This window comes from Galleria mellonella, unplaced genomic scaffold (genome assembly GCF_026898425.1).
Source record: "Galleria mellonella isolate WM207_F2 unplaced genomic scaffold, CSIRO_AGI_GalMel_v1 utg200, whole genome shotgun sequence".
NCBI classification, from domain to species: domain Eukaryota; kingdom Metazoa; phylum Arthropoda; class Insecta; order Lepidoptera; family Pyralidae; genus Galleria; species Galleria mellonella.
In genome coordinates this window covers 1,743,561-1,764,310 of record NW_026442034.1, presented here as the reverse complement: position 1 = coordinate 1,764,310, position 20,750 = coordinate 1,743,561, and the positions used below count along the sequence as shown (strand labels likewise).

The 20,750-nt window shown below is 35.0% G+C and overlaps 1 protein-coding gene across 1 annotated transcript in view; it reads right to left on the bottom strand.

Annotated features, from left to right (window-relative positions):
• LOC113516454 (probable G-protein coupled receptor 158) overlaps positions 1 to 20,750 on the bottom strand; it is a 197,688-nt gene that overhangs the window by 14,555 nt on the left and 162,383 nt on the right. Inside the window, exons 8-9 of the mRNA XM_031913302.2 lie at positions 13,113 to 13,327; positions 4,530 to 4,668 (exon numbers count right to left, since the gene is read on the bottom strand). Coding sequence (XP_031769162.1) covers positions 4,530 to 4,668; positions 13,113 to 13,327 — 354 coding nt within the window. The remainder of the gene's footprint in view (positions 1 to 4,529; positions 4,669 to 13,112; positions 13,328 to 20,750) is intronic.

Genomic DNA, 20,750 nt, shown 5'->3' with positions numbered 1-20,750 from the left:
TATAGCAGTGAATTGACAGACTACAGAGGAATAACACCTGAGTCCTCCGGAATGGCAACACATGGGAGGTATCATGGGCGAAACAGTATAGTCTGTTATGTACATGATACTACTCATGTCTATAGGCGACAGTTACTACCACTTTCCATCAAATAACCCATCAGCTTGTTTGCCATTCTAAGTTGTATCAAAAAAAGCAGAGGAAGCGAAAGAGGTTTATTTGAATCGAAGCATTTGGCGTTCTATTGTTTCTGCCTATCTTAATGGGAGACAGGCGTGACAGATATGTATGTATGTATGTAACTATTACCAAAAATATGCTATTCGTTCATGTAAGAGTTATTATCATTAACTGTCCACTACTGAACATAAGCCTCCTCCTTGAGGGGGGGGGGTCTTGCCAGTAGACCACACCTGGCAAGCGGATGGGTGCTGCTGCCCATCCCTCACTCTCTCTTAGTCGGCTCTTACGACACCCACAGAAAAGGAAGGGGTGGCCTATTCTATGCCGGGACCACACGACGAAGAGAGAAAAACTTTTGCAAAATTAAAATTTAGCGAGAAATAAATATTTATCGAGAAATGAATATTTAATCACTCGTTGGAAACAAACAGGGTCAAGGCGATACTGAGAGATATTATATCAAATAAACGAGTTTATTACACTGCCTATCAAATTGCGATACTTTATCTTTGGTCTTTTAGTATATTAAATTTCCAATTTATAAAAGAAGTAAATCACAGATAGAGTTTACCATAAAAATAAATAGGATGGGCAGAAGTAACATTAATACTCCCGTATTTATAAATATAAACAGTTCAAAATTTCACCGTGTGTTTTTTTTATACAACTTAGAATGGCAAACAAGCTGACGGTACACCTGATGGAAAGTGGTAACCGTCGCCTATAGACATGGGCAGTACCATGGACATAACAAAGTATACTGTTTCGTCCATGATACCCCCCATGCGTTGCCATTCCTGAGGACTCAAGTGTTATTCCTCTGTACCCAGTAAATTCACGCCATATTCCACCCTTCAAACTGAAACACAGCCATGTAAACACAACTGCTTCACGGTTGAAACACGAATGGGCCACCCCTTCCTTGTCCGTAAATGTCGTAAGAGACGACTAAGGGAACTTCATGGTCGAGATATAATAGGATAGGGTTGCCACAAATTTAATCGAATTATTCGTTTCAAACAAAAAAAAAATACGATACGACACAAGTTACTTTCGTTTTGAACTTAATCTTATTGGTTTCTCTAAGTTATAGTTTGTTTTATTTGCTCTTCTAATATAGTTGATTGTTTGTTATAGTAAAATTTATGTATTTATTTATATATTATTTATTTATTTATTTTGGATATTTTGTGTATTATTATATTAGTGTAATTATATGTTTATAATATATGAATTTTTATATTTCTTCAATTATTAGATAGTCTCTTTTATTGTTACATAAATGGATATTATATATGAACGTATATATTATGTAATATATACGCTGTGGTATGTGTGTATGTATATGTATGTGTGTATCGGTATGTGTATGTTGCGTGTGTATATGTGTGTGTGTATATATGTATGGTTATCCATGCGTACCTTTATAGTTGTTAATGTGTAAATTAAATAATCTTTGTTGTATAAATTATATTGTGTTTACATACTTATTTAGCTATGTGTTTATGTTTTAATCATGCTGTGTACGCATATTTTTGGAGGGTTAGCTTGAACAAAATTTTATTGTACTATATAAATGAATGTAACATTGTTATCCGTAATGTGTACCTATTAAAATAAAAAAAAAATATTAATTAATGCACCGCCTACTTATTCCTCGGTTTGCCCAATGGTTCACAGGTAGCGAACACCGTCCGGTGTTAATTCCGCCGTACACAGTTTCACTGTGGATTAAAGTTTAAACAAATATATAAAAATAAGTATCGCGTCTCCCGTGCATGTAAGTGAGATGCACTCTCTGACTGCTAAGCTATTGCGTTTGATAGGATGTGTACGTATTGTATTAGTAAAGAAGATTGAAAGGTCGCAGTGTCACAAGTTTTTCTGCCTGAAAAAGCTGTTAATAACAATAATATGTAATATAATGTCAGTTTATTCTTATGGTATAAATATGGAAAAATGGACTGTATTAGAGGATTCGACTATAAATAACCAGGAATTATGCGAATGCTTATATTTCAAATACATTTCTGAACGACTTTCAGAAGGAGAAGGGTCTCGATTCGTTGTATTTTTTTTTTTTTCGTTAATATGAATATTACGTGTTTATATCTCTACAATTTATTTGACAAGTAGATATTTACAAAAAAAACGGAGAATTACTATAGACTAGTCTAGTCTAGTCTATGGCCGTATTTTAAAACTAATAAAATACAATATTTTGAATAACAAAACGTTTTACACAATAGATTTAACATATTTGAATTTAGAACGTGGAATATTCTATTTTCAACTGTTTTCAAATAGGTTTTGTTTCGCGGCAAATAGTGGTTACAATCGTCATGGCAATATCAACCCTATCGATTGCAAAATAAAAATCGGTTTATAATTTGCGAAGGCATCGCGGAACGTACGTACAAAAAATACGAATTGAGAATACGCTTCTTTTGAATGACGCTTAAAAAGATATTTGAGAGGATGAATAGATTGATCCTTTTCTTCTTCTATTTTTATTTACCTTGGAAGTACTCTACACGCTAGGGCTGGCTAATAAATAATCGATTATTAATTAATCGATTATATTCATTCAGAATAATCCAATATCATTCGGTCAATCGATCGTATCGGTACTGTCGATAAAATTAACTTTACCGACATGAAGTTTGTTTTTAATTAAATTTATATAATATTATAAAGTCTACATTAAACTATTTTAAACTATACATATAACCTTCCTCTTGAATAGCTATATCTATTGACGAAAATTGCATTAAAATTCACGAGTAGTTTAAAATTTCTAAACGTATACACGGCGATTAGCGACTTTATTTTATACTGTGTAGAGATTATATTAGAACACTTGATGCAGCACGACGAACTTATGAACATTATAATAGAAGGTAAGATAGAAGGAAGGAGGGGAAAAGGGAGATCAAGGCATAGTTAGATCAAGCAGATCAAGAAAAAAGTTGGTGTCGTGTCGTATCAAGAGGTGAAGAGACTCGCTGAAAATCGTAGTGAGTGGCAAGAGCTTCACCGAGAAAAGCGTAGCTCTTAAATAGGGTAGATAGATAGAGATAATGTAATCGATTATTAGATTTAAAACGCAATTCGGACAATCGATTATTAATCGATACCCACCGATTAATAAGTAACACTTGTATACGCGTGCATCCACCATAATCAATTCTCATTTTATTTGCGACTCGAGGAATCTCCGCTATAATTATATCAATCTCACGACGGTCCCTAATCCCAGTTTATCCTATTACGCAAATTGAAATTGGACCCGTGGGTTTCGTAAACTTCACTGAAATCTGGCGCCTTGTTCGAACCAAAGATTAACTCATTCTGCCCTTTTCACTATGCATTGTAAGTAAGTTTTAAATTATTGTAATCTAATATAAATCGTGTAATGTCTGGTGGAGTTATTATCAAGAGGTTCGTTTCGATTATGAGAGTAGAAACATTTTTCTGTTTTATGTAGGTATGTTTTATATATATATATATATATATATATCTTATAACTCCATTAGTTCCAAACCGATTTGGTAAATGCTTTTTTTTTTTATGTAAAAGTATATACTTACAGTTTAGTTCCATAGGAATTTTATTTAATTTTGTCACAATTGAAGTCATTATTTGTGGGATGCAATCTTTAATAATCTTTTGTGGGACATTATTAATCCGTAGTTACGAATAACCAACAATGACGTTCGAGGTGTGAAATGAACAAGTATCAAAATTATTTTTATGATATTTTCAATTGTTGTTTATTTTGTTTAATGTAAATCGAAATAATTGCATGACAAATCTATTTAAAAACGAGCAATTATATGTAAAATAATTAAATATAATCTAACATTTAAACTGACATTAGTGCATGTATATTAGCTACCTTTCAATATAATTGTGCTACACCCAAACAGGGTTCATGTACTTACGCATCATAACAACATTGTAACAACTCTATATTATGTACATGAATGCATTATAATAACAAATAAATAATAAATTATGCGCACACGCAATAATCAATAAATGGGTTTTTTATGCAATTAAGAATGACAAACTAGTTAACGGCCCACCCGATGGAAAGTGGTGACCGTCACCTACAAACATGAGCAGTACCATGGACAACAGAGTATACTGTTTCGCCCATGATACCCCTATGTGTTGCCATTCCTGAGGACTCAGGTGTTATTCCTCTGTACCCTGTAAATTCACTGCCAAATCCACAACTGCTTCATGGTAGAAACACGATTGGGACAGAGGTACCCAAGCAAACGACTTTTGTACAAAGTCTCCCTCTGTTTATAAGTTATAAAAATAATATTGTACTTACATGGATATATTGAGGAAGACAGATAGAAGGAACTCATTGTATATCGCCATTGATATAAAACGACTCTCGTTGAATTCAGATGGCGCTTTTCGCACCATGATGCAGAGCCTGATGCCCCACATTAGGAATATTACCTCCACTGTCAACAAAGAAATTAATACATTTAGAAACTGTCACAATTACTCATACTAGGGTGGCGCCCTCTATCGTCAACAGTTTATAAGCCACCTTCTTGATTTTAAGGCCGATAAAATTACAATTTTGTATAACCTAATATCTATATTATAAGCGAATGTATAAAAGCATATAAATTCATAAAATTATATATGTACATTTATATTTAAGTTTAAAAAATAACATATAGTCCTGGTATAGAATGATCCACTCTTTCCTTTCCCGTTGGTGTCGTAAGAGGCAACTAAGGAAACTTAATAGTCGAAGGTTTTTTATTGACGGGTGAAAATGGCATGGTAACCCCGCCTGCACTAACGGGATACGCTGGCGGAGCACCAGTGAAGGGTGATAGATGAGAATGAGAACAGGCCAGTTAGCCCATCATGATGAATTCATCAGGAATGAACCATGATAGTTTCCAGGGAGAACCGCGAGGAGGTCGTCCTGGTTGGGTATATTGCTAGCAATGGGATTCTCAGTCTCCATTACTAACAATCCCTTTCTCCCCAATAATCGAAGGGTAGGCAGCAGCGTCCCTTTTAAAATATTATCAAAAGTCAAACTGTGGTTTCCAATCCGCTTGCGCAGCGTCGCAACTACTGGTAAAATCCCCCAATAGGGGGAGATCTATGTTCAACAGTGGACAGTTACCAGCTGATATGATAGTAATGATGAAACTTAAAGAATATTTAATGGTATAAGTCTAACATTAAATGATATGTGAGCTACTGTCAATTTTTTTTTATACCACTGAGGCGGCAAACAAGCATATGGCCCACGTGATGGTAAATGGTTACTGTAGCCTATGAACACCTGCAATACCAGAGGTATTACGCGTGCGTTGCCGACCCTATAGAAACCTCTTTACCCCCTTTTGAAGAACCCCATGCTGTAGTCTCTTGGGAAAGGACCTCGGCAGGGAGCTCATTCCACAACCTTAGTGTTCGTGGGAGAAAACATCTCTGAAACCGCGCAGTACCTTTATCTATTTAATATCAATATTTTTACCAGAGGGAGACTTTGTACAAAAGTCGATTGCTTGGGTACCTCTGTTCCATTCGTGTTTCTACCGTGAAGCAGTTGTGTTTGCATGGCTGTGTTTCGGTTTGAAGGGTGGGATATGGCGTGAATTTACAGGGTACAGAGGAATATCACCTGAGTCCTCAGGAATGGCAACGTATGGGGGGAAAGAGTATACTCCGTTATGTCCATGGTACTGCTCATGTCTATGGGCGACGGTTACCACTTTCCATCAGGTGGGCCGTCAGCTTGTTTGTAATTCTAAGTTGTATATAAAAAAAATTACAACAAACTTTAATTGTTGACTTTCTAATTTAAAACTTTATCATTTTTGTAACTCAAGAGAAACCATCGGTCAGTAATGGTTAGGCTTAATTAAAAAAAATAAAGGATTTGACGTCATCTAGCTCTCGTTCAGAGGAGTTGATTGCGCCAATTAAAATCAAGGCCAGCCTCCAAATAAATCGATGTTTACGAACTATTCTCAGAGGTTCTCCTTTAACTTCGTACGCCCAGCGGACTAACTCCATAGTAACGGTAACTCAATTTTATTTATGAAGGCATTTTTCGCAGTAATAGAAGATATTTTATATTTATATTAATTTATCCATATTCTTTGATTGACCTTGTTGTCCTGGCATAAAATAGGCCACCCCTTCCTTTCTCGTGAGTATCATAAAAGACGACTAAGGGAGGGCGTGGGATGGACAGCAGCGTCCCTCTTAAAACATCTCTAAGTTAGTCTAGATAAGTGTGGCAACTACTTGAAAAACCCTCCAAGGGGAGGCTTATGTACAACAGTGGACAGTTAAAGGCTAATATTATAATTCGTATTCTATCATCATTATTTAGGGAAGCGATTCCTACAGGAAAATGTAGTCTAGGATGATCCTCACATCAAGGTCAAGCAAAAGTCTTAAATGTATTCTTAAAACTTATGTCGAAAAAGATCAAAAAAGAAGCGAGAGAGAAAAGAGAAGGGACGTAACGAAGAAGAGATTTACGAGTATTTAATAGCGTTTTTGTGAGAACGCTATTCGATTTCTTTACTATTGAAACTATAAACCGATTTTGATAGTTATTTTGCATTCAACATCGATTATTACCGTGATAATCCTCTTAAGTAAGTATAGGACTCTGATGGGAGTAAGCAATATGTACACTTATACATAATTTGTAAAATAAAATCTCAAATTACCAATGTAAACGATTAAAACCCTTCACCAATATATCGCTTTATAATTGCTGTTAAGCAAAAAATAATTATATTTCAATGGATCTTTATATAATAAATTATACTTTAAACATTAGACGGGATTTACTTCAATGATTTATGAATAAGAAAATGATTAGACTTATCATAATTTGTTTTTTTTTTTATGAATAAGATCTAATACACAATTCGTCGAGGGAAAGGAATGATTTATTTGAAATCGAAATGCAGGAACGAACCGATTAGATAATTAAACCGGCAAATCAAATTTCGAAAGCCAATTATTATGGGCTCGAAAAGTATTATGTTATTAAGGTTTCGTTCATTTAAATAATCTATAAATATTTTAATCAATGTATTGTTTACTTTATTACTATTTTTTTTTTATTTATGTATATATTTTATTGGAATTATTCTATTAGAAATATTTTGTTTAATTCCGCTACCATTAGTATGTGTGTGACTGCCAACACTCGAAGATTGACCACCACTATTACTACCAGAAATCTAATAATTTGGCTGAAGATTTTTTAACACAGGGGGCAAACGAACATGCGGTTCACCTGATGGTAAGTGTAGTACTACCACCGCCCATGATCACCCACAACACCAGCGGCGTTGCAGGTTTGCTACCGGCCTTTTAAAAAAGAATATACTCTTTTCTTGAAGGTTATGTTATCGTATCGGTTCAGAAATACTGCTGCTGGAAGTTGGTTCCAGAGAATGGTTGTGCGTGGAAGAAAGTGCCTTGAAAAACGCACGGTGGAAGACCGCCACTTGTCCAGATGATTGGGATGAAGCTTTAGTTTGTGGCGGGTTGTATGGTGGTGAAAATCAGCAGCAGGTATTAATCCGAACAATTCCTCTCTTGTTCATGGGTGAAACACGTGTCGCAAAAGGTGCGTGAACAAAATGGCAGTCGGAGATTGATGACTAATATGGAGGGTTGTGAAACATGCAATATACATGTTGGAGTTTTAAAATTATTTTCTTAGCGGATGCTTATGTTGTAAAATAAACCTAAGTTCTAATTTTTTTTTTATACAACTTAGAATGGCAAACAAGCTGGCGGTCCACTTGATGGAAAGTGGTAATCGTCGCCTATAGACATGAGCAGTACCATGGACATAACAGAGTATACTGTTTCGCCCATGATACCCCCCATGCGTTGCCATTCCTGAGGACTCAGATGTTTGCTTGGGTACCTCTGTCCCATTCGTGTTGCAACCATAAAGCAGTTGCGTTTGCATGACTGTATTTCGGTTTGAAGGGTGGGATATGGCGTGAATTTACTGGGTACAGAGGAATAACACCTGAGTCCTCAACAATGGCAACGCATGGGGTTATCATGGGCGAAACAGTATACTCTGTTATGTCCATGGTACTGCTCATGTCTATAGGCGACAGTTACCACTTTCCATCAGGTGGGCCGTCAGCTTGTTTGCCATTCTGAGTTGTATAAAAAAAATGGATCGTGTAAATCAATAGCGAAGGCGTTTTTATTTTCATTTAAAAGCTTCCAATCCAATTCGGAATGTTTTAATTTTTTTTATTATTTGAAAGTAGGTTTATACACTGTTCTTTTTTTAAAGGACACTTCTGATTGATATCCGGATTTTTCAATTTTTATTTCAATATGTTGTCTTTGTGTAGTGTAAACAATAGCGTAATCTGCTCAAATCCGTGAACCGTCTAAAGCGATATTTCCCAACGTGGAGCCCACGCCCCATAGGGGGGCAATTTGATAGTTAAGAGGGGGGCAATTGAAAAATGGACTCGAAGTGATTTTAGCTCTCTTGCCCCGGGCCATTTAAATGCAATGCTACGAGTAGATGTCGGTGCCAAATTAACAAAAAAAGTAAATAAAAAAAAATGCTGTAAATATTTATTAGGTATAATTTCGATTGACGTTACCAAAATATCAACTGGGCGATTGTCGTCAAGTAAACTTTGTCAGGAAAAATTATGTATGGGGGCATAAAAATGTTAGAAATGTTCAAGTGGGGCATGGCACAAAAAATGTTGGTAAACACTGGTCTAAAGAGTGGGTTTCGTTCGCCCACGTTACGACACTACGTTTGAATTAGTACACTCATTCGAGTGTTTACAAGTAAGATCTCGGTAAGCCAACAGCAGGTATCTGGCATTTATTTTTATTAAACGAATACATTTATAACAATTTACAGAAAGTAAAGCAAGTGTCTCAGAAAAAAAAGAGACTATATTTTGTTAACGAAATAATAATATATAAAGGCTTTATTACTATTATTATTAAATGGATAAACATATATGTTTGAACTATAAATGGGTAGAGAATAGAAGAGGCAAAATGCTGGGCCATCTTATACAACATGACGATTTTTTTACTTTTACTATGTAAAAGGAAAAATAGAAGACAAAAGAGAAAGAAGAAGACCGAGGAATAACTACATGGTACAGATTTTTTTTTTTTACAACACAGGGGGCAAACGAGCATGTGGCTCACCTGATGGTAAGTGACTACCGCCGCCCATGATCACCCACAACACCAGCGGCATTGCAGGTGTGCTGCCGGCCTTTTAAAAAGGAATATACTCTTTTCTTGAAGGTTATGTTGTCGTATCGGTTCGGAAATACTGCTGCTGGAAGTTGATTCCAAAGAATGGTTGTGCGTGGAAGAAAGTGCCTTGAAAAACGCACGGTGGAAGACCGCCACTCGTCCAGATGATTGGGATGAAACTTTAGTTTGTGGCGGGTTGTACGGTGGTGAAAATCAGCAGCAGGTATCAATCCGAACAATTCCTCAGAACACTCCCCATGATAAATTCGGTAGAAGATGCAGTTTCAGTGGATCAAGTCGGACAGTAAGGCGTTGACTATCGATAATTCGAGCCGCCCGACTTTGAATGCGGTCTAACGGAAGGAGCTGTGGCGCTCCTGCCCACAGGTGAGATAAAATAAATATAACACAGATAAAAGAAACATTAGGTGTCATGTCGTATAGAGAGGTTAAGGATATAGCCTGGGATAGAACTGGATAGAAGAAGATGCATGAAATAGTTGCACCGACAAGAGGAAACTCTTAAATAAAAAGAGAGAGAGAAAAGGATAAACTTATTTTATTATCGGAATTTACTAAGTCACTTAGAAAAAGTCACAAAAACTCAAATAATTTTCGTAAATTTTCGTCAGTTTATGACATATAGGTATTTATTTATTTATAATTAGTCACAAAGTGTATGTACAATTAATAATAATCTCACATTAAGTACGGTGATGACACTTTATTTATTAAAATGTATGAAGACATTTTAATTATACGTCTCGTCAAAGATCCGGACACAGTTACAAACATCCGAATCACATTACCCTCCATTGTATTACTGTCGGGTAAAAACGGTGCATTTACTAATGACGATTTCAAATCTAAAGTATCTTATTAATTATAGTTCTACGCAAGACATTAAATTTACTCTTTTTTCCTTATCGATCTAGAAAGAAGTTATAAAGAATTGAAAAAAAAACTGGGATATTAATTAATCTTTTAATACTGCCTCCATTCAATGAGAGATACGTATTCAAGACCCCATTTTCTCTGCCGTTTTAAAAACGCTGTTATTCACTGACGCCTTAGGCTTAAGTTAAAAGCCTTATTTGCATATGACACTCGCCTTCCTGACTTTTAAGTTTAGATACCACTTTCTTGTGTTTGATTATATCGTGAATTTTATTATTAAGTTTTTATATTATTTATTACTATCTTTTACCTGTGGCTTTGTTCGTGTGATCGAGATATGTTTATTGACCGAGATAAAAAGCAGCCTATATTTTTCTCCATCTCATAGAGTCCCAGTGTACCAACTTTCGTAGTGAGTGGTTAAGTCGTTAAAACGCTATAAGGCAACAAACGAACAAACTTACTTTAACTTTTTGTACATACATACATACATATCTGTCACGCCTGTCTCCCATTAGGGTAGGCAGAAACAATGGAATGCCAAATGCTTCGATTCGAACAAATCTCATAACATTTTGTAATTATTACTATTTAAGATTTTTAAAATTCGATAAAGTTTTTTACCTTTTATTCAATTGTATATATTGTACTTTAAATTTGCATATTAAATTTAAATGTATAATTATAGGTAGAGGGACAGGTAGGTAGTTAATTTTTGTGCGTCTGGAAGAGGTCGGTCGATAACGAAGTTTCAAAGCGTAAAGACGTGCGATGAGAGAGAAAACGTTTTATTATTATATACAAATCATACTAAAATAATAAAACTACAACTAGACAATTTCTGTACATGGGAGATATTTAAGAAAAAAATATTTAATGGATTTTAAAAGGAGAAATACGAGTACGTAAGCACCTCTGTCCCACTCGTGTTTCTACCGTGAAGCAGTTGTGTTTGCATGGCTGTGTTTCGATTTGAAGGGTGGGATTTGGCAGTGAATTTACTGGATACAGAGGAATAACACATGAGTCCACAGGAATGGCAACGAATGTGGGTATTATAGTGCGAAACAGTATACTCTGTTATGTCCAAGGTATTGCTCATGTCTATAGGCGATAGTTATCACTTTCCAACAGGTAGGCCGTTAGCTTGTTTGCCATTCTAAATTGCATAAAAAAGTACATAAAAGAAGTAATTTATAATTTTTCGTGAGTATGCCACCAGAAACACGTGTCTGTTACTTTATTTTCTTGACTAATTTCCCTAATTACATGGCTTCTTCATTAAACAGGTATATACAAGGCTGACTTATTAGTACACACTATGAAAGTTGTTTAATATAAACTTGCTTAGCAAATTTGAAGTAACAAATTGGTTCGTAATAAACCCAGATAGTTTAGATTGAAGACACTGAGCAAACAAAATGTAGGAGGAATAATTTATTGAACAAGAATATCAAAGGATATTAGTGTAGTGTTAGTGTAAGACTTACGTTTGCTTTGCTAGCTTAAAATTATAATTATCCAATATTATTAATTAATTAAATCAATAATATAATAATATTACATATATACAATATTATTTATTTATTTATTTATTTATTACATCCACTGGGTGAGTCTTACAGTCTTCCAATACGCTCACCCAGGAAAGCATGAGTACAATAACATATAAAAAGGAATATTACATAAAAATAACAAAAATAACATAAAAAGATTTAACTGAAACAAAAAACGTCTGAACACAAATACTCTGTGGTCACTCGACAAAACTCCAGCAAGTTAGAGGCAAATACATCCAATTGCGGATACTGGCTCAAAATATTATTGAGTAGTTTCAATGCAAGAGATAGGGAAGCTTACTTAGCCAATTCTGTTCTTCTTAATGGATATTTTTTTATTATTTATTATATATATATATATATATATATATATATATATATATATATATATATATATATATATATATATATATATATATATATATATATATATATATACCCCTCCTTTTTTATGGGTGTCGTAAGAGGCGACTAAGTGAACTAAATAGTCAAAAGAAGGACAGCAGCATCCCTCTTTAAACATCATTAAAGCCTAAATACGATTGTAAACCCGCCTGCTATGTTTAGTGGACAGTTAACGGCTGAGATCATCATCAGGGGGGAAGGGATTGTCAGTATTGTGGAGGTTAGTTCCCATCGCTATCAATATACCTTATAAGATAGACCTCCACGTGGTTCCCCCTGAAAACTATCGTGACTAATTTATCGTTGAATTCGTCACGATGGGCTAAGTGAGCTGCCTTTTCATTCTCACCAATCATCTCTCACTGGTGCCCCGCCAGCGTATACCACTAGCGCAGGCGGGGTTACCATTCCACTATCATCCATTAAAAAAATATCATCATCATCATCATATTTATAACTTGCACAGGTAGATTTCATAATTACCTATCATAAATATAACATCTAAGGGCTCAACTCAGAATACCCAGACCCATGCCGTTAATCAAACCCAGGACCTTATTTACCCAAAACGACATGCTCACCACTGCGCCACATAGGTCATTAGTTTAAATAAATAAATAAGCAATCTTTATATTAAATATATTTACATAACTATCACATATGGGTTGTCCCTCTCTCTCGCACTTGCTGTGCCGAACAGGGTCCATAATTGATGTTGAAATGTTATCTTCTAACAACATTATGGAATGCAATAAGAAATAAATAAATAAACTTACGCGTAGTAAATGAATGGTCCCACCAATCGGTATTACATAGATACGCCTTCAAATCTTCTTTCGTCCTCCCCACTATCACGGCCGGGGGAGCCACCAAGGTCCTGATTGACAGTAGAACGCACGCCACCCCAACAATGACGCCGATCCGCCTCAGCAGATACATGTCTGATATCTTCACAGCCTTCGCTGAGCGGACTTGGAATATCACTGATATCCTGGTAACAAGAAAAACAAACATGACAAAACCAAAAACAAACTGATGCACAGACAGTGGGATGGGTGACGTATAAAGATCAACGCCAAAGGATTGTGGTCCAACGACTACCAGAGGGAGACTTTGTACAAAAGTCGATTGCTTGGGCACCTCTGTCCCATTCGTGTTTCTACCGTGAAGCAGTTGTATTTGCATGGCTGTGTTTCGGTTTGAAGGGTGGGATATGGCGTGAATTTACAGGGTACAGAGGAATAACACCTGAGTACTCAGGAATGGCAACGCATGGGGGGTATCATGGGCGAAACAGTAAACAGGGTTCAGGGCCCCAGGGAGAGAAACCGGCATACAATGCGGGCAGTATCTAAGAGCACCGCTTTCTGCATCTTTCCCGGGAGGGAACCGACTCGGAATCCCAACCGTCTGAGATGTTGTTCCAGACTGGTTGGGATAAGACCGTTCATTGACAAAACGATTGGAATAATTTCGGTGGATGCCATCCCCCACATTTCGGTTGCCTCGTGAGCCAGGTCGAGATATTTTTTCTGTTTCTAAGTTTCTATAAGTTTTTAAGATTATTATTATTGTTTCGGCCGTTAATTGTCCATTGCTGGACATATGCCTTCTCCATAAGGGGAGTTTTGCTAGTAGTTACCACGCTTGGCAGGCAGGTTGGCAATCGCTAGTTTAGAGATGTTTTAAAAGGCATGCGGCATTTTTTTAAGGGATGGTAATGAAATGGTAATCCCGCCTGCGCCTGTTTTCCCTGGAAATTATCGTGACTAGTATTTTACTTTATCGTTGAATTAGTTACAATGAGCTAACTAACCTGCCTTTTCATCCTCACCAATCACCCCTCACCGGTGCCTCGCCAGTGTATACTGATAACGCAGGCGGGGTTACCATCAACTTTCATTTATTAAAAAAGAACCAATTGTCATACAATTTAAAATGGAGAAGTACGGAAGCTCTGTTTGTCCCGAACAATCAATAGAAATTGTTCAGTTACACAGGCAAAGGTGCAAATAAAAACGCATATCCTAACAAGATCTACTGGAGATTACAGTATGGGAGTCTTCAAAAAGGATATATCACGGTTTCTGTACGTGACTCCCCCTAGTGGCAACATTAGGAGTACGTACTGTAGCCTACAGACGCTTGCAAAGGTGGCCAAAAGCTACAGTGACTCTTTACCATCCGACGCTGTATGTTTTTTTTTTTAAACGCAAGGATAAACAAGCATGCGGCTCATCTAACAGTAAGTGACTACCGCTGCTTATGATCACCCGCACCACTAGAAGCATTAAACGTGTACTGCCTGCCTTTTAAAAGGAATATGCTCTTTTCTTGAATGATATTTGCCATCTTGGTGGTATGAAAAAAAGTAATAATAAAATTCGAAAGATCGATTAAAATTACATTTGAAAACTCAACGGCCGAATCAGTTTTCGGCTCGGTGTTTTATTATTCGCCGTGTATAGTACGGGGGCGATTCTATTTATACACATTCATTAGGTATGTGATGTGCGAGCCATGATAACTGAAAGGACCGGGCCCAGTGGATAGATAACCTTTAATTGATTTGTTTTTGAGAGCAAACGGATTTGGACGTAATAGATGGAGGGTAGTGTAAAAAATACCTTTTACGAATGTATTTTTTTTTTATTTCATTACTCATTGTGGAACTTAAAATATTTATTTATTTATTTATACTTTTGAACATATCAAAATTGGCCGTGTGGTTCTGGCATAGAATAGGCCACCTCTTCATTTCTAGTGGGTGTCGTAAGAGGCGACTAAGAGAGGGCGAGGCGTAGACAGCAGCGTCCTTCTTAAAACATCTCTAAAGCCTAACTGCACTTGCCAACCTACCTGCCAAGCGTGGCAACTACTGGCAAACCCCCCGAAAAGAGGCTTATGCTCAGCAGTGGACAGTTAAAGGTAGATCTCGACAATTTAAAATGTGTACAGGGCGGACTTAATGCCTGATGCCATTCTCTACCAATCAAACGTTACGCTAAACAGAGAGACTAAATGGCGGTGTATTGATCTAATAAAAACAATTTGTAAATAAAAGAAATATTTTTATAGACATAAACAGTATTATCAGTTATATTCGAATGACAAAGCCTTTCGAAACTTAAAAGTTCCAAAAGCTTTCGAATGATCGAAGCCTGATGTATGATTGAAATAAAAAATTCAGTTACAGAATAAATGAGCCTTATTGTATAGGTACTCTTTAGTTCGCTAAGAGACAACTGTTTAGGCCCTTTATACACAGCTTCAAGACTAGGGTACAAGAAGGAAAGTTCAGAACTATATTATAAAGAAAAGAAAGAAAGGAAAGAGGCAAGAATGAAAAAGGAAAGAAAAAATATGCGAGAAAGAAAATACTTATATTCAACTTGCATATAATTAGTACAGTATGTGTGTAAGGTAAAATACATTGGGTACCTTCTGCGCCACAAACAAGATGGTGACCTCCACGTAGGCCCCCTGAAACCCTTATGATTGAAATCATATGAAATCATCACAACGGGCTAACAGACTTCATCCTTACCTATCATTTCTTACCAATGATTGCGATAAAATCAGTTTTTTTGTTCTAAAAACTAAACCAGAGAACCGATTTTGATAATACTTCTATGGGATCAACCTGCTACTTGCAGGTAGGTGATTTCTTCCAGACAAACTTTTTTTTATGCAACTTAGAATAGCAAACAAGCTGACGGCCCACCTGATGGTAAATGGTAACTGTCGCCTATAGACATGAGTGGTAACATGGACATAACAAAGTATACTGTTTCGCCCATGATACCCCTACTAAAGTGTTATTCCTCTATACCTTGTAAATTCACGCCATATCCCACCCTTCAGACCGAAACACAGCCATGCAAAAACAACTGCTTCACGGTAAAAACATGAATACGACAGAGGTGCCCAAGCAAACGACTTTTGTATAAAGTCTCCCTTTTAAGTTACTAATTTGTTAAAACTCGGTATGGCTAGAGAATAGTCATGAATAGAATAGAATAGAATAGAAATCATTTATTCAAATAAACTTACATTGAAGCACTTTTGAAAAGTCATTACATTTTTTTTAATTTACCGCTCGTTCGGAAAGCTGTCTCATCACAAGAAGAACGAGCAAGAAACTTGCGTGATGCTCTTTTAAATAATTTTATTATTATTTTACATTTTTAAGTTTAATTGTGTGAATACAAACCACCAATTAGCACTAATTCAATTAAATACTCAAAAAGAAAAAAAAATTGAATACATAACCAACTGGTTAAACAATTAATAAGAGGAAATCAGTCATAGTGATTAGAGCAGACCAGTCCCTACAAGCAGCACCCGTTCACGAGTATGACGGATGAGCCAGCCATCACTGCGCTCGACCATATTTTAGGGAGCCCAATGACCCGGCCCACCACGCCGCCACAAGTCTGGACATTTTAGTGAGCATGACTACTCAAAACACTAGACCACGTCAAAGCTACTCACAATTGCCATCTGATAGTTATAGTATTCACATTTTACATAAGAATGCATGCGGCAATTAATACAAAAAACCGCTACGCTTTCATATTTCTAAAATTAATCAATTAAATCAAGAAAGCAATGAGAAAATAAAATTATAACGTTGTATGCTAATAAACTAATTATTTACTTGATATGTTGTCATCTATGAATTCGTCTATCCTGTAATAGGCTTTCTTACATAAAAATTGTTTAATATAAGATTTGAATTGCCTCTCTGTCAGATTTAATGCAGATTCCGGCAGTTTATTATAAAATCTTATGCAATTACCATAGAATGAATTACTGATTTTGTGCAGACGGCATTTAGGTAAAATAAGCTTATTTATATTGCGTAAGTTTCTACTTGTACAGTCTTTGAGTTTTTTAAAACTCGCTAAGTTCTTCCGTGTATACATAATATTTTCATAAATGTATTGTGAAGTAACTGTGAGGATATTTGAGTCTTTAAAGCACTGACGTAATGACTCTCTTGAACCCATACCATAAATAGAACGTATGGCTCTCTTTTGTAAAACAAATATAGTATTTATATCGGCTGCTTTACCCCACAGCAGTATGCCATAAGACATTATGCTATGGAAATAACTAAAATATACAAGTTTAGCCGTCGCCACGTCTGTTAATTGCCTAATTCTTCTAATTGCATATGCAGCAGAACTGAGTCTACTGGCCAATTTTGAAATATGGGGCCCCCATTGTAATTTCGAGTCCACTGTTATACCTAAAAAAACTGTATCATTAACAAAATTTACTATTTCGTCATTAAGCAATAACTGTGTATTTATTAGTCTTACATTAGGAAGTGTAAATTTTATACACTTTGTTTTGCTGGAATTTAATAATAGGTTATTACATGTAAACCAATTTAATATTGCAGACATAGCACAATTTACATCGTCTAATTGATTACTTTGACGTCCAATTTTAAACACTAACGAAGTATCATCCGCAAACAGCACTATATCTGCAATTTTCTCTACCATAAAGGGAAGGTCATTTATGTAGATTAAAAAGAGAAAGGGGCCTAAGATTGACCCTTGTGGAACGCCCATCTTAATATTAGCTCCCTTAGATTTTACACCGTCAATATCTACAGTTTGAACCCTATCCTCTAAATAAGTTCTCATTAATTTTAGATCATTATCTCTTATACCATAATGTTCGAGCTTGTACAAAAGCGTTTTATGATCCACACAATCAAATGCCTTTGATAGGTCACAAAAAACTCCGAGTGCATCCTGTGACCTCTCCCAAGATTCGAAAATATGTGTCATTAGCGCAACACCTGCGTCAGTGGTAGACTTGCCGGCGGTGAAACCATATTGCTGACTGTGAAGCAGTCCGTTAACCCTGAAGTGATGTAACATTTGATTTAACATTATCTTTTCAAACACCTTACTTAGAACTGGCAAAATAGATATAGGTCTATAGTTCCCTGGCTCAAATTTATCTCCTGATTTAAATAGTGGGATTAATTTGCTAAATTTCATTAAATGTGGAAAAACGCCATTATCAATACATTTATTAAAAATAGTGGCTAGATATGGAGCAACAATATCTATGAAAGAACTAACTACTTTTACAGACATGCCCCAAAGGTCTTCCGTATTTTTTAAATTTAGCTGTTTGAATATTTTTATGATATGAAAGGGGCTAACATGTGAAAATTTAAATCTTAAAGAACAACAACTGATATTAGTCTCTAGTAATTTTTTTGCTCGAGATTGAGATGAGTCCAGAGAAGATGTAATATCAATCGGAATATTAGCAAAAAAATCTTCAAAAATATTAACTACATCTTTTGTTGTTGTTATTAATTTATTATCATAATTTAATGTAAATTGATTACAGGCTATTTTAGATCTTCCAGTTTCTTTATTTATAATGCTCCAGATGGTTTTAATTTTGTCAGAAGACTGCTTAATTTGTTTATTAAAATAATTAGACTTAGCCATAATACAAACTTTTTTAAAAATTTTAGAATAATTTTTTACATAAGTGGTGAATTTGTCATCAAATCGATATTTTTTTTGATCGTATAAATCAAACAAAATATTTCTACTTTTAAGTATTCCTACTGTTGCCCATTCCGTGAATTTAGATTTAACATGAACTTCTTTTTTCTTGAAAAATTGTTCATATTCTCCGGATAAAATATTAATTAGCTTGGTGTAAAGATAATCAGGATTATTACTAGATTGTAACAGCAAATCCAATTTATTTTTAATCGCGCTTTTGTATTTATTAATATTGTAAACGTTTATTTGTCTTTTTGATTTTTTATTATTGTTGACTTTATTGATTTGACTGCTAAACTTAACAACTTGACCACAGTGATCTGAAGGAAGTTTATTTATTATGAATTTTTCTGTATACTCGCAGTTACAAAAAACATTGTCAAGACAAGTAGCAGACGTGGCAGTTACACGAGTGGGTTCATGAAAGACATGACATAAATCAAATGACTGAAATAAACTAATAATTTTTGTACATGTGGGTGTGTTACAAAGAATATCAACGTTAAAATCTCCACATACAATAATTTTTTTAATACTATTAAATACTTTTTTTAAAATATCCTCCATCACCCCTTCAAAAACATTGTAATCACTATTAGGAGGCCTGTACACACATATAAGGATATAATTTTCTAGTTCTATACAAGATAATTCTATACAACACTCAATAGAAAGTCTAACAATGTCAGCACGTTCCTTTACTTTAATATTATTTCTTGCAATTATCATAGACCCGCCTCTGTTAACTGACTTTCTATTGAAGCAGCTGACAACGTTATAATTATTTAAATTGAACATCATATTGCTTTCTTTAAGCCAATGTTCTGTGAAACAGACAATATCAATATTATACTTTTCTAAAAATAATTGTATAATTAACTCGCTGCCGGGAAAACTTTGTATGTTCTGATGAACAATTATTAATTCTGATTGCTTTCCCTTTGTCTTTGTGAGCAGTTTAAATCTGCAGTCATAGTACTTATGTCACAAATATTAATAGAATTATCTGTTATGTCAGCATTTTTATGTTTAAGTTTACCATGTAAACTGTTCATGTAGTCAATATTATAAGCCACTAAAGTGGCTATTTTATTTTTAGATGATTTAGAAAGATACATTGTATCTTTTGTCAAATAAAAATCACTAATAAAACTATTAGTATCAAAAAATGTCAAAATGTCACTATGACGACATGTCAATGTATGTAATAAGTTATTCAGGTAATGTACCTTACTGTTAATTTTTTTATGAAGATGTCTATTTGTGTAAGGAAAAGCGCACAATACAATCTTATACACATTTAATTGTAATAAATATTCAATTCCTTTAATTACATCCTGCCTATTTAATTGAATACTATTACCAAAAAATAACACAATTGTGGTCATATTGTTCATTTTCGTAGACTTAATTTTATTTATTATTTGTGTAAATGATGCTTCTGGCATGCAGTAGTTTAATAAATCACCCTTAAGATGATACTTCAATATAGACCCAAAGTTACAGCCTATTCTGTCAGAGAACACCATTGTGCTACTCTTAGGGTTACAGTCACTGGCACAAACACCCTGAACTTCATTTTCCAGCACAGTTACAACTGAATTATTATTTGATATATTTGTGTGATTACATGTACAATGCTTAGTCAACGACTCAAAACGGTCAGCATTGTATTTACTGACATCAATCAGATCATCCATTGCTAAAATATGCTCCTGGATTTGTTTCTGAGAGATAATATACTTTGTATTTAAATCATGAAGCGAAGATTCTAAACTATTGATTTTTGAAGTTAGGTAGTCTGTATCAATGTCATATAACTTTTGGCTTTCCACTAACTTATTATTACACTTATTAATGTAA